This window comes from Sinocyclocheilus rhinocerous, unplaced genomic scaffold, assembly GCF_001515625.1.
Source record: "Sinocyclocheilus rhinocerous isolate Xijiao unplaced genomic scaffold, SAMN03320098_v1.1 scaffold484, whole genome shotgun sequence".
Lineage (NCBI taxonomy): Eukaryota > Metazoa > Chordata > Actinopteri > Cypriniformes > Cyprinidae > Sinocyclocheilus > Sinocyclocheilus rhinocerous.
Window position 1 is genome coordinate 571,068 of NW_015658063.1, and position 11,207 is coordinate 582,274.

Below are 11,207 nucleotides of genomic sequence, written 5' to 3' on the forward strand. Positions count from 1 at the left end.
CCCCCCCAAAAAAAAAACAAAAACAAACAAACAAACAAAAACAAAACAGAACAGACATTTTTTTCCAAAATATATTTTAAATATTTTTAGTTTTACTATACCTTTAAAGATTTTGTTTGTTTTACTATTGATAGCATAAACTGTATGTCCAGTATTTGTCTGAAATTGTCTTTGTACTGTAGGTCTTAAATGGACTGCAGTTACACTATCCAATCATCAAGTCTAATTTAATAAAAGCACAAATCCTGTGAAATACAGCACAGCAGAATTTCTATCTTGTTACATACAAAGACCCTTGAAGGTTCCTCTAATTAAAAGAGCACTGTGGTCAGCTCAACCTAAAGGTCACCATGCAAAGTCATTGACGGCCCTTAAATTAAACACGAACACTTACAGGCCCAGTTTCCTGCAGCAGTTTATCCATTTACTCCACATGGTTTGATTGGTGCAGTACGGGAGGAGGGAGGCCTGAGTGATGGAGAAATAGTGGGAGGAGAGTTAATATTATCAAGAAGCCAAATCTCAAAAGCTCTGAACTCATGTGGAGGCACCCGGAGAGACGTTGGGTTTAGACAGCCTTTGAAAAGCACAACTGGCCCTCATGCTCCAGGACTTACTCTCTGTGCTGTTCTCTTCACCTTTTGAGAGGCCCAGGTCTAACACGCACTCTTAATTATGTGGAATGGTGAGGAGCAAATTAAAAGTGACCATAAGCATGTTTGGTTTAATGGGGCTTAATTGGGCCAGCTGAATCTACTGGATCTTCAGTTGAACAAGAGGATACGGCAAGTTCATTAATCCTTCATAGAGTATAGCAGGGCTTCGACAATTAATTTCAGACCTGAGGAAATAGTCAAAATTCTGGTGCTCAGGAGGAGCAGTGGCAGGAAATGAAATGTTGTTTGATCTTCTAGGCTGAGGAATGGAAATCTTTAAAGCGAACGCTATGGATAAACAAAACACTTTTATGATTAATTGAGACAAATGCTTGCCTTTTGGTTATTCGAGGTAAGGTTATCTGATCTAATGCGAGGTTTTAAATGTTATTATGTTTGATTAATTAGATTTTTGGTGGTTAAATGTTTGTTTTTTATTTCACTGTGAGACACTGAAGGGGGAATTCACTAAGAATAAATAGTATTCACTAATATTACCATTTATTTGTATGCACTGTTTTTGCTGTTTTCGGGCCTGATTCAATAAAGAAATTATGCAAATCTGTTTAAGGTGCACAATATCCACAGAATATGTGCTGAACACCTCAACACAATTTGCACACAAGTTGGTTGTGAATGTTCAGATAGGGAGGTTTAAGCAGACTTCTACAATCTGGCGTGATTTCCTGACTCAACACTTTAAAATACAGTATGCTTGACTACTATTTGCACATTACCATTTAAATTTGGATTCAGTACATTTTTTATTTTATTTATTTATTTGAGTGATTTATACATTTATTCAGCTAGGAAACATTAAATTGGTCGAAAGTGACAGTAAAGACATTGACAATTTTACAAAAGATTTTCATTTCAAATAAATACTGTTCCCTTTCAGTCGGTCACTCTCGACGTCACGTCGGATGACCGACGAAATTGGGATCTCGCTTAGAGGGACCAATCTACTTCGAGTGTAAACTAAACGAGCCAATGCACATTGGCATGCGATTATTGCATCCAGCTGCTGCTGATCACAGCGTGAGTATAAGTAGGCAGCAGATGCAGCGCATATTCAGCTTTTCGCTGAGGAGCCGAGCGATCACATCGTTCTGCTCCTGACTACTCTACTGAGAAAAGAAGACTGAACGTGTTCAGTGCGCTCTTGGAGAGCTCTTCGTGTTGGCGGTACGGCGCTTCAGCGGTGGTGGTTTCCCGTGTCGAGTGGGTTGCACACATCAGGCTGCACTACCCCCTGTTTGTGTCGCAGATGATCATCTCACCTGTGCGCCTCAGCACGCTAAAAGAGCTTTTTCCCCTAAAAGAGCAATTTCGGGTGCGTCTTTTTAAAGACGACGTTGCGTGGCAAACTTGACGTTACGTCTTTGTAAAGACGATGTGGGTCTTGCTGTTTACACTCGAAGTAGATTGGTCCCTCTAAGCGAGATCCCAATTTCGTCGGTCATCCGACGTGACGTCTCCGTTCCCTCCTTCAGGGAACGAGGGTTACCATACGTAACCGAGACGTTCTTTTGAACTTTTGATTCATCATTGAAACCGAAATGTATCACAGTTTCCACAAAGATATTAAGCTGTACAAACTGTGATAACACAAATAAATGTTTCTTGAGCACCAAATCAACATAGTAGTATAGTTTCTGAAGGATCTGACGGGTCTTTGTGACACGGAAGACTGGAAATTCAGCTTTACCATCACAAGAATGAATAACATTTCAAAATATATATAAAAAAAGGAAAATGGTTATTTTAGGTTGTAAAAAAAAATCACATTATTTCTGCTTTTACTGTATTTTTGATCTAATAAATGCAGCCTTTGTGAGCACAAGTGACGTCTTTCAAAAACATTAGAAAAATATTACCGACACCAAACTTGAATGGTAGTGAATATGCCAAGTTATAATGCTCTTTTTTTAATCATTTGATTATCTTTTTTTTTTAAAGAAAGTTTGTTTGTGCATGTACATTAGTAACACAACACATATTGTCTCAGAAAAATAGCATTTTCTGTATATAGTTTATAATAAGCCTAATTCACATAGAAAGAAGGGTATTTTTCCTGAAAAGAATTACAGTGACTAAATATTACAGTTTAATTTGAACACATTTAGTGCCATGTTTTATGGATTTTGAGTGCCAAGTGAATTCTTCTCAAAGAGAAAGAGAGATTGAATAACATGGCAAATGATTTAAATTTTCATGTTACATCAACTCGTATGCATGCAATGTACACTCAATAAAATCAGGAGGAATTAAACATATACTTACAGAGGTAACTCTGATTCATCTCTTTCCAAAATGTTGCAACAGGGAAAAAGAGTAAGCAACTGCCAGATAAAATCCATCCAGAGAGGCTGAAGTTGTTTATTATTCTGTTTTAAACTTACACAAGGCCGTGTGTTTCCTTTGGCGTTTCACCAAAAGTTACTACCCACAAGCCTGGGTTGTCACACAGCAGCTGCTTTTACGATCTGACTCATATCTGAAAGGCATGGTTACATTTTCATGCTGTTTAATCCTGAACGTGAGGTGCAATGCATTTCCTGTGTCAACCTGCCCAAAAGACGATGTGGAATGTATTAGCTCCTGTTTGATGCATTTCAGGTCAGTGGTGTTCTCAGACAGATGAACATGCCATTTTGAAAGCCCTGTATTGCAGTGATGGTGTGCTGTTGGATGTTTCCTTGCTCTGTAAAGTATCTTTTATGAAGAAATGTAGAGGACAGTTTCGAAACAGGGAATGTGGAGGACAGATTTATTGAGGTTGCTTTTAAAAGCCAAGATAATCTGAACATGGAAGTGTTTGAAGTAAACAATTTGAGATCATATTGAAAATTATGGTTTAGCAATTCCGTTCAATTGAGTGTTTTGGCAAAAGTTGCAATTTGGTGTCTGTGTAAAGCATACCTCATTCAAACTAAATTTTTATCACAAAATTTTATCAAATTTTTTATCAAACTTCATTTACTCATATTTCAGTGTTTTTTACTCGTAAGTCAGTGGGGTCCAATGTTTATATACAACATATCTTAACATTTGTTTTCGATAGAGACAGTATTATCACCTTTTTAAAAAAACAAAACCTCTTTTTTAACCCTAGGCAGTCTTCTAGCTTGTACTTTGATTATTTTTCTCCCCCATGTTTCCCTTTTTAAATGCTAATGCATATCTCTGTTAAACGCACAGATATTATGAAAGTGAAAGAATGTGTCCATTCCAGTCAGTTCCATCTCAAAATACCAGTCTGTGTGCTTGTCAATTGTCAGCTTAATTTAGCTTTTAGTTCATCCTGGTTTGGTACTGCGTATTTGCAAGCCAATTGCATATCCGTGCTCATCATTTTAATTATACATAGTCTTTTGAGATGTGGCATCTGGCATGTTGCAAACCCAATCGGTACCTCCCAAAGCAGTAATTGACATGTTACAGTGCCATTTCTACAAAAATAGCACATTAGTGCTATTTATGTGCCAATTTTGTAATTGCCATGCAAATATAGCTGTATATTGTCCATTTGTCTCTATCTAATAATAACAGAAATTTGATAAATTTGTGAACATTCTTTTAGTATTCTGAACTTTAAATTTAAACACGTCCATTCAGTGTCATTGTAAAAGTCAGACAAGTAAAGTTAGGGTTACATTTATTTTAAGGTGTCCCTGTTACAGTGTAATTATACATTTAAGTACTGAGTAATATTAATTAACTACATGACATGTGCTTACTATATGGTTAGGGTTTTGCTTAGGGTTACTTGCATGTAATTATGCATAATTTATTGTTATTATAATAGTTAGTACATGTAACGTGTAACAAGGACAACTTAAAATAAAGTGTTACCAAAGTTTGTCAAGTTTGTCAAGAAGTTTAAAATAGTTCTAAAAGCATGAAATTTAGGTTTTACAAGCTGTGCTTGGTGGATGAATGGATGGATGGATTGTTTTGGATAGTTGCTGTGGCATTTCTAGGGTGTTTGTAGTCAGTTGCTTTTAGTTACTTTGATGGATAGTTACAGAGAATGTCAGAACATCTACATAGAAAACGAAAGGGAGGCATACAAATTCTGACAACCCAACCTTTACTGCATATTTCTGAAGTTTGCACACACGCATACATAGGGGGTTTACACAATCTCTTCTTCAAATACGGAACACTGAGTGTACATTAACCACTAGATGTTGTGCTCAAGGCTGTGCTACAGTCTTTATCCAGAAACTTCCAATGGCACTGCTGCCAAAATCTCTAGCTTGTTGAGAAGCGGTCTTGTTGAGTAGCAGTCCATATCTGTGTACCATTGCATTTGTAGAGCAGAGTGCAAAGAAATTAAGCAAGTAAATTATGCAAACATTTTGTTGACATCTTAATTAAATACTATACACAGGCTTTTAGAGAGCATTCCAAATATCCACGTCTATTTCCTCCTCCATAGCTTGTGTGCATTGCCAGGCAGGATTTCATTTCGATTTCTGTCTTATCATCATGAGACTTTCCACCTAAAAGCATGTGCCCTTTCCTAATTACTTTCCCTCTCCTCTGGGTTCCAGCCTTAACCAGTTTCACTTCCATTCCTTCCCAGTGTGCTTTGAGCTGGTTTTAATGAATTTTTTAGTGCCCTTTGTTCTCATTAAGACTTTGCAGAATCATGATTAGGACTACCTCACTTAAAATCTCCCAGTTGGGTGTTTCTATCCACAGCAAGAAACTCAAAGTGCTACCTTTCTCCCAGCACTAAATTAAAACATCACACACGGGCTGTGAACAGTCTGATTATTTTTAAAAGCCTGAAGTCTGAGCTATTTTCATATGGTTTATTTTTTCAAATGCTCTTTTTTTTAATAAATGTATAAATCTAATTTTCTTGTATAAATGAAATGTTGATTTCATGTTTTCAGTATGCTGTGATATTAGCACAACTATAATGTAAAAAAGTTTCTGTACATATTATGTAATTATATGAAAAACAATACTTATGTAATTATATAATAATAATAATTAATGTAGTAATAAAATGTTTCTGTTTGTTAAAGCATCTTAACCAGCCCAACACAGCAACGTCGACTCAGTCAATCTGTTTGATTGAGGTTGGTGGAGTATTTGAGGAAACTTCTTTGACCTCAGTTCTGTGTAGTGACATAGAAATTACACACTTCTGCTTTAAACAAGCCACATATACGTGCTCAAAATTCAGCCATTCTATAATTCATTCGGGCCCACATATTATGATTAATTATGCATGAAATTATCTCTTAATGATATTAATTGACAACTGGATATCTCATTATCTTGCCTCAAATGAAATATCAACTTCACACAACTTTAATGAAATTACTTATTTAAACTGAAAGAAAACTAAACATACTTGCTGCAAATTTTAGTTCTCATTTTCCAGCAGTTTTACTGTGTTAGCTTTCTGAGCTTGCCTTTTTTATATTTGTCTTTTAAAGACATCTTATATCAGTATTATACTCTATTATTATAGTCTGCCGTCAGCTGTTGCTGGACAGCAGCAGTTCACCTAGTTTTACACTCAAAATTGTCCATTTTGAATTATTTATATTTTTCCCGTATTCTCATTCGACAGATAATCCCACCTGTGATGCCCAGAGCATCTTATAAAACTTGCATGTTCTGTCTATAATTACCGTGCTGCTAGATATTATTGCTGAAATCTCCCTCTTGTATGTCCGTTCTTTGACGACGCACATGATTAATGAAGTTACGTCACGACTGAGGTTTCTCTCCATAGACTTTTCTGTATGCAGTCTATATTTTCAGAGAATTCCACAGGAAAAAAGTAACAAGCATTAAAACTTTAGACAAAAATGCAGGTTTATTCATACATATTAGTTTACTGAAGTCGATTTCATAAGCTAATATTAAGAGAAAGTTGTGGTAAGATATAAGATGTTGTAGTGAGCAATGAAGTTGCGTTTACATTTAATTTTAATATTTCTTTATTATTGGTATTATAACTATGCACCAAAAACCACAGACATTTTAATTCACAGGGGTTATAGCTGCAATTGTTGCCCCATAATAATTTCAGAAAGTTAAGAACCGTATGCATCATTTTCATTCAAATTACTGGCCCCTAAGTTTATTGCACATTTCTATTTAGCTGCACTGGCTCCATTGGGAACTGAACCTTTTATCAGATGTGACTTTGACAAGCAATAAGGCAGAGCTATTAATATTTCAATATGCGAGTATCTATTGAAGCGTGAGCTTCAAGTTTGACAAGAGAAACAACTTTTTTATATTTTTATTAGATGTGGGGAGGAAATCCCCCGGTGTTCAGAGAAATTTCTGCAGAATGTGCTCCAGTGTACCTTCCAGCACACCCGAGAGGGCGTATTTGGGAACAGTTTTTGAGGTTTATGCCAGATTTAATTTGCCCTAGAAAACCTTCAATCTAATATACATCAGTAGAATCTGATTTGCAATGTTCTGGGTTACGAATAAAAGAGGATATTACTATTATTTAGCCAAGTAAATGGCTGTTTTCTTTATAAATAGCTCAACGTTTTGAGTCATCCAGGAAGCGGGGGTATTTAGCACTGTACACCTCCACATATATGACTGTTTGTCGAATATAAATGACAATCTGTACTACTTCAGCCACTTTTCATTCTGATATTAAGATGAAGTGCATATTGCAAGCCTCTGGCTTTTTTTTTTTTTTTCCCTGTTTAAGCCCAATTATTTGTACAGTGCTCTGTGTATTCAGAGATAATACAATGCTTTCATCCAAGTCCACTTTATAAATCGGATATGACAGTAATGCTTGAAGAGATATTTAGATTGCATAATGGTTCCTGGTACAATTTCCTGAATGCTCGCTCATTTACTAGATGCTCTTGCAGGCATCATTCTAGAATTTTGTTGCATTCTATGTATTTCCCTGGTGTGCTTTCTAGGTGCTTATTTTGCCCTGAAAAGGAAATTGTTTATTCTGTATTCTCTTTTCCTGCTTTTATTCATACTTTTCTTTGACATACATTTTTTATATCGCATTGTTCGGTTTCCACACATGTATATACTCAGTCCCAGAATACTTTAACCTTGATCTAACTTAAGATACATAGAGAGATTTTGAGTCAGAGATTCTAGTTTGTGCATCTTTGAGTCTTTTGCTGTTGTATCAGTTTATCCATCAGTCCAATGCATACTTATTTGTTCACATTGCTTTGAAACTAAACTATATCTAGTCTAACCCATCTTCTCCAATTGTATCTCTATTTTCTTCTTTAAACTCAAACTGTATTTTCTTACTCTTTCCTCTAGTCTATAGTACTTCAGAAGATCTAATTTAGATATACAGTTATTTCATTGCACACTGCATTCTTCAGTTTGCTTTTTCTTGTTCGCTTTGAGCTGCTCTACCTTCTTTCAGTGCTTCCCCATGATATTTATGTAATATAATGGAAAGTAATGTCTTAACACCATTTCAAATTTATCCTATCCACTTACACTTCACTCCTTCGTCCCTATTTATATTTATTCAGTCTGACCTAGAAGCCCCTTCTACATTTGTCAACCCACTTTTGAGTTGTGCACATATTTTTTATTATTATTAATATTTTATCTAAACCAAATATTATTAACAAATAAATATATTGTCTATTTCCACTAAGTGCAAATAGTGACTGACCAAAGTTAAAATCCGCCTCAAGTTTCCAATAAGGCAGCATTTATTTATTATTTTAATAAATAGAAACATATACACTGAATATGCAGCATACTGTTATACTATGTACTATAATACACTGAGGTGAAAGTATAAATATATATAAAAAGCATCCAACAATATTGACCCTTAGTACAAATCGCATCTAACTATTATTTACATTTAGTGCAAAGAAAATACTGATATTTTCACTTAGTGAAAATAGCATCTAAAGCTATTTGCACTTAGTACTCTTAAATATTTCTGATAACATATTTTGTATACATTTTATATAAGTTTTATATAAATGACCTGCTAATTGCAAAAAGGTGGTGCTTCATGGCAATTTGATCAATAAAACGATCCATTAGAACAGTAATGCTAAATGAAGCGAAGAAAGAATACGAAAATATTATGAAATATTGATAAAGTAGCCTACATCAAAATAGCCCGTAAACACTAACATTATGAGCTTTTAACAAACAATGAAGAAAGGCACAATCGTATATTTTTCTATAGGTTTTGCTACAGTGATGTGGCAGAAATGTAGGATTTGTATGATTGACGGATGAAGGGACATGGGACTGTGTTTTGAGTAGATTGCCTCCTTTATCTTCTGCTGTCTAGGCAGAAGAACTTTGCCCGTGGCATCGAGCAGCAGCTCCCGGATGGCATGGTGGTTGCATCTGTGCCGACTGAAGCCCAGTGTCATGAGGAGCTGTCTGACCCAGTGCCTGATCCAGAGTACCTGACTGGTAAGAACCTATAAATTCCTGATCAATCACTCAACATTTCAGTGGCTACATTAGTTTGTACTGCTGTAAGACGCCACCCAATACAGATTTGTATTACCATTTCGAGGTTTAAAAACAGTTCAGATGGATGAATTGTGTAATCTGTTACCTTATTCATTAGAGGAGCAGTGTTATTTGATGGTGTTGGTGCTAGCAGTGTTACATAAGCTGTGTGACAATATCTTATGATAAATATTATAACTGCTTCACTGAGGCCACCTCATGAAATAACAGGCTAAAAGGCTTTATCTTGTCAGTCAGTGACTCATGCATAAAGAGCTTGGTGTTGTGTTCTGTTGGCTCAGAGTGCTGAGTCACACTGTGTATATTTCAATAGAAGTCCAAAAAGAATGAAAACTTTGTGAAAAGATTAACTAGAATGAAAGAAAGAGGGCACCTTTGAATTGCACGAATATGAATATTTTATGTGTGTATGAAAATTTTATCAAATATTTATATTTCTGTATGAGAATGACATAAATATGAGTAATACTGGACAAAATGCATTGTTATATCCACTCATGCTTTGTTATTCAAAAGTATTTATTTTTAATCTCCCCTTTTTTTGGTTTGCATTTTATGTATATTGTTTTGTTCAGTTTGTATAGTTTTCCCGCGCTATCAAGAGATATATAAACAAATTGCAATTTTAAGCTTTGAAAACATTCTATTAGTCTTAGAGATTATAAATGTTTGTCTTGATTAAATAAGCCTCTTAATCTCGCTCTTGACCTTATTTAAGTAATTCCTCTTCTTTGCTGCTAAATCCATAATAGTAACTCTCTTCACATGGATTTCTTGCTAAGCATGATCACAACAAGTCCATTCAGCATTTCTAATGCTAAAACTGCTTTTATAAAACAGATAGTCCTGGCTTCATTGCACTACACATATAGCTGCTTGTCATAAAACTGCACAGCCTCTAGTACTTTATTGCTTATTTAATTGTTTTTTAAGAAGGGAAAATTATTCAAAGTCAATCCAGGTCAAGACACTCCACATCCATCTTCAGTGTTTGTGTTTGTGTGCATATGTTATACATTTTCTTAAAACTTGCAACAACTCGACTGGTTCACATTATCTCCATTTGCCAGATCAAGTGGATGATGAAGAGGCAGAAAACGGAGAGGGTATTAACAAAATCATTTTTCAGGAGCTTCTGGCTTCTGTTGCCTCTGTCAGGACTCATTAGCTGACCAATCTGACTCCCCTCTGGAGTTTACCGTGCTACACGTATTCTGCATGGCAGCCCCTTACCCCAAATACTGTGGGGGATCAACTTTATGCTCCCGTTAATGAGAAAGAAAAGGGAGAGCGAGGAAATCCTGTACCGTCAAATGAGGCTTCAGAATGCTGCATCTTTCATCATACTCTTCCCCTCTGGCTTTGGCCACCCATATCATACTGCCAAAGAATGAAGGATTATAGTCCTTAAGGTCTGATGTAAAATAAACAGCAGGAAAGGCCAAACAGAATAGAAATCTTATGTGCTTGTTTATGTTTTCTGTGTCCGGCAGCGATTTGCAGCTACAGCATGTTATGTACTGTAATACATATATCTTTGTGTTTCTTTATATATTATATCTTTTCATGTGTATCTTGTCATAAGTCCTTGAATAGATCTGAAGCATTCTTCACTTTATGGATGGCTGAAAGATCTAGACTGAATTTGTGCTTAAGCTGTTCCCGGCATGTAATTGTATTCTTATTTCAAATAATAATAATAAAATTACATAATATGCTTATTTAAAAATACAATTGTCATTGATCAGCACTTGATGAGAAAAGCTTATAGATTAAGATTCTTTAAAGACAGTAAAACACTGAATAGACATGAACAAAAGTGACTTTATTAGCTAAAATATTTATCATTTTTCTTATTTCTAACTATTATTTTATTATTATTATTATTTTATGTATTATTAAACATACAATTATACAATTACATTAAACTACAGTTCATAAAAATCTATTTGCTATCAAATACCATGTGAGTTTAGTCAGACAGTGTTTTGGGCAGCATGTTTTTAGGTGGTACTTTAAAATTGAATGGCTCTGATGGTAGAAAAAAAAAAA

The 11,207-nt window shown here is 35.2% G+C and overlaps 1 protein-coding gene across 3 annotated transcripts in view; it reads left to right on the plus strand.

Annotated features, from left to right (window-relative positions):
• astn1 (astrotactin 1) overlaps nucleotides 1–11,207 on the plus strand; it is a 253,618-nt gene that overhangs the window by 125,621 nt on the left and 116,790 nt on the right. For all 3 annotated transcript variants that reach the window (XM_016530291.1, XM_016530292.1, XM_016530294.1), the window contains one exon: nucleotides 8,965–9,092. In XM_016530291.1, coding sequence (XP_016385777.1) covers nucleotides 8,965–9,092 — 128 coding nt within the window. The remainder of the gene's footprint in view (nucleotides 1–8,964; nucleotides 9,093–11,207) is intronic.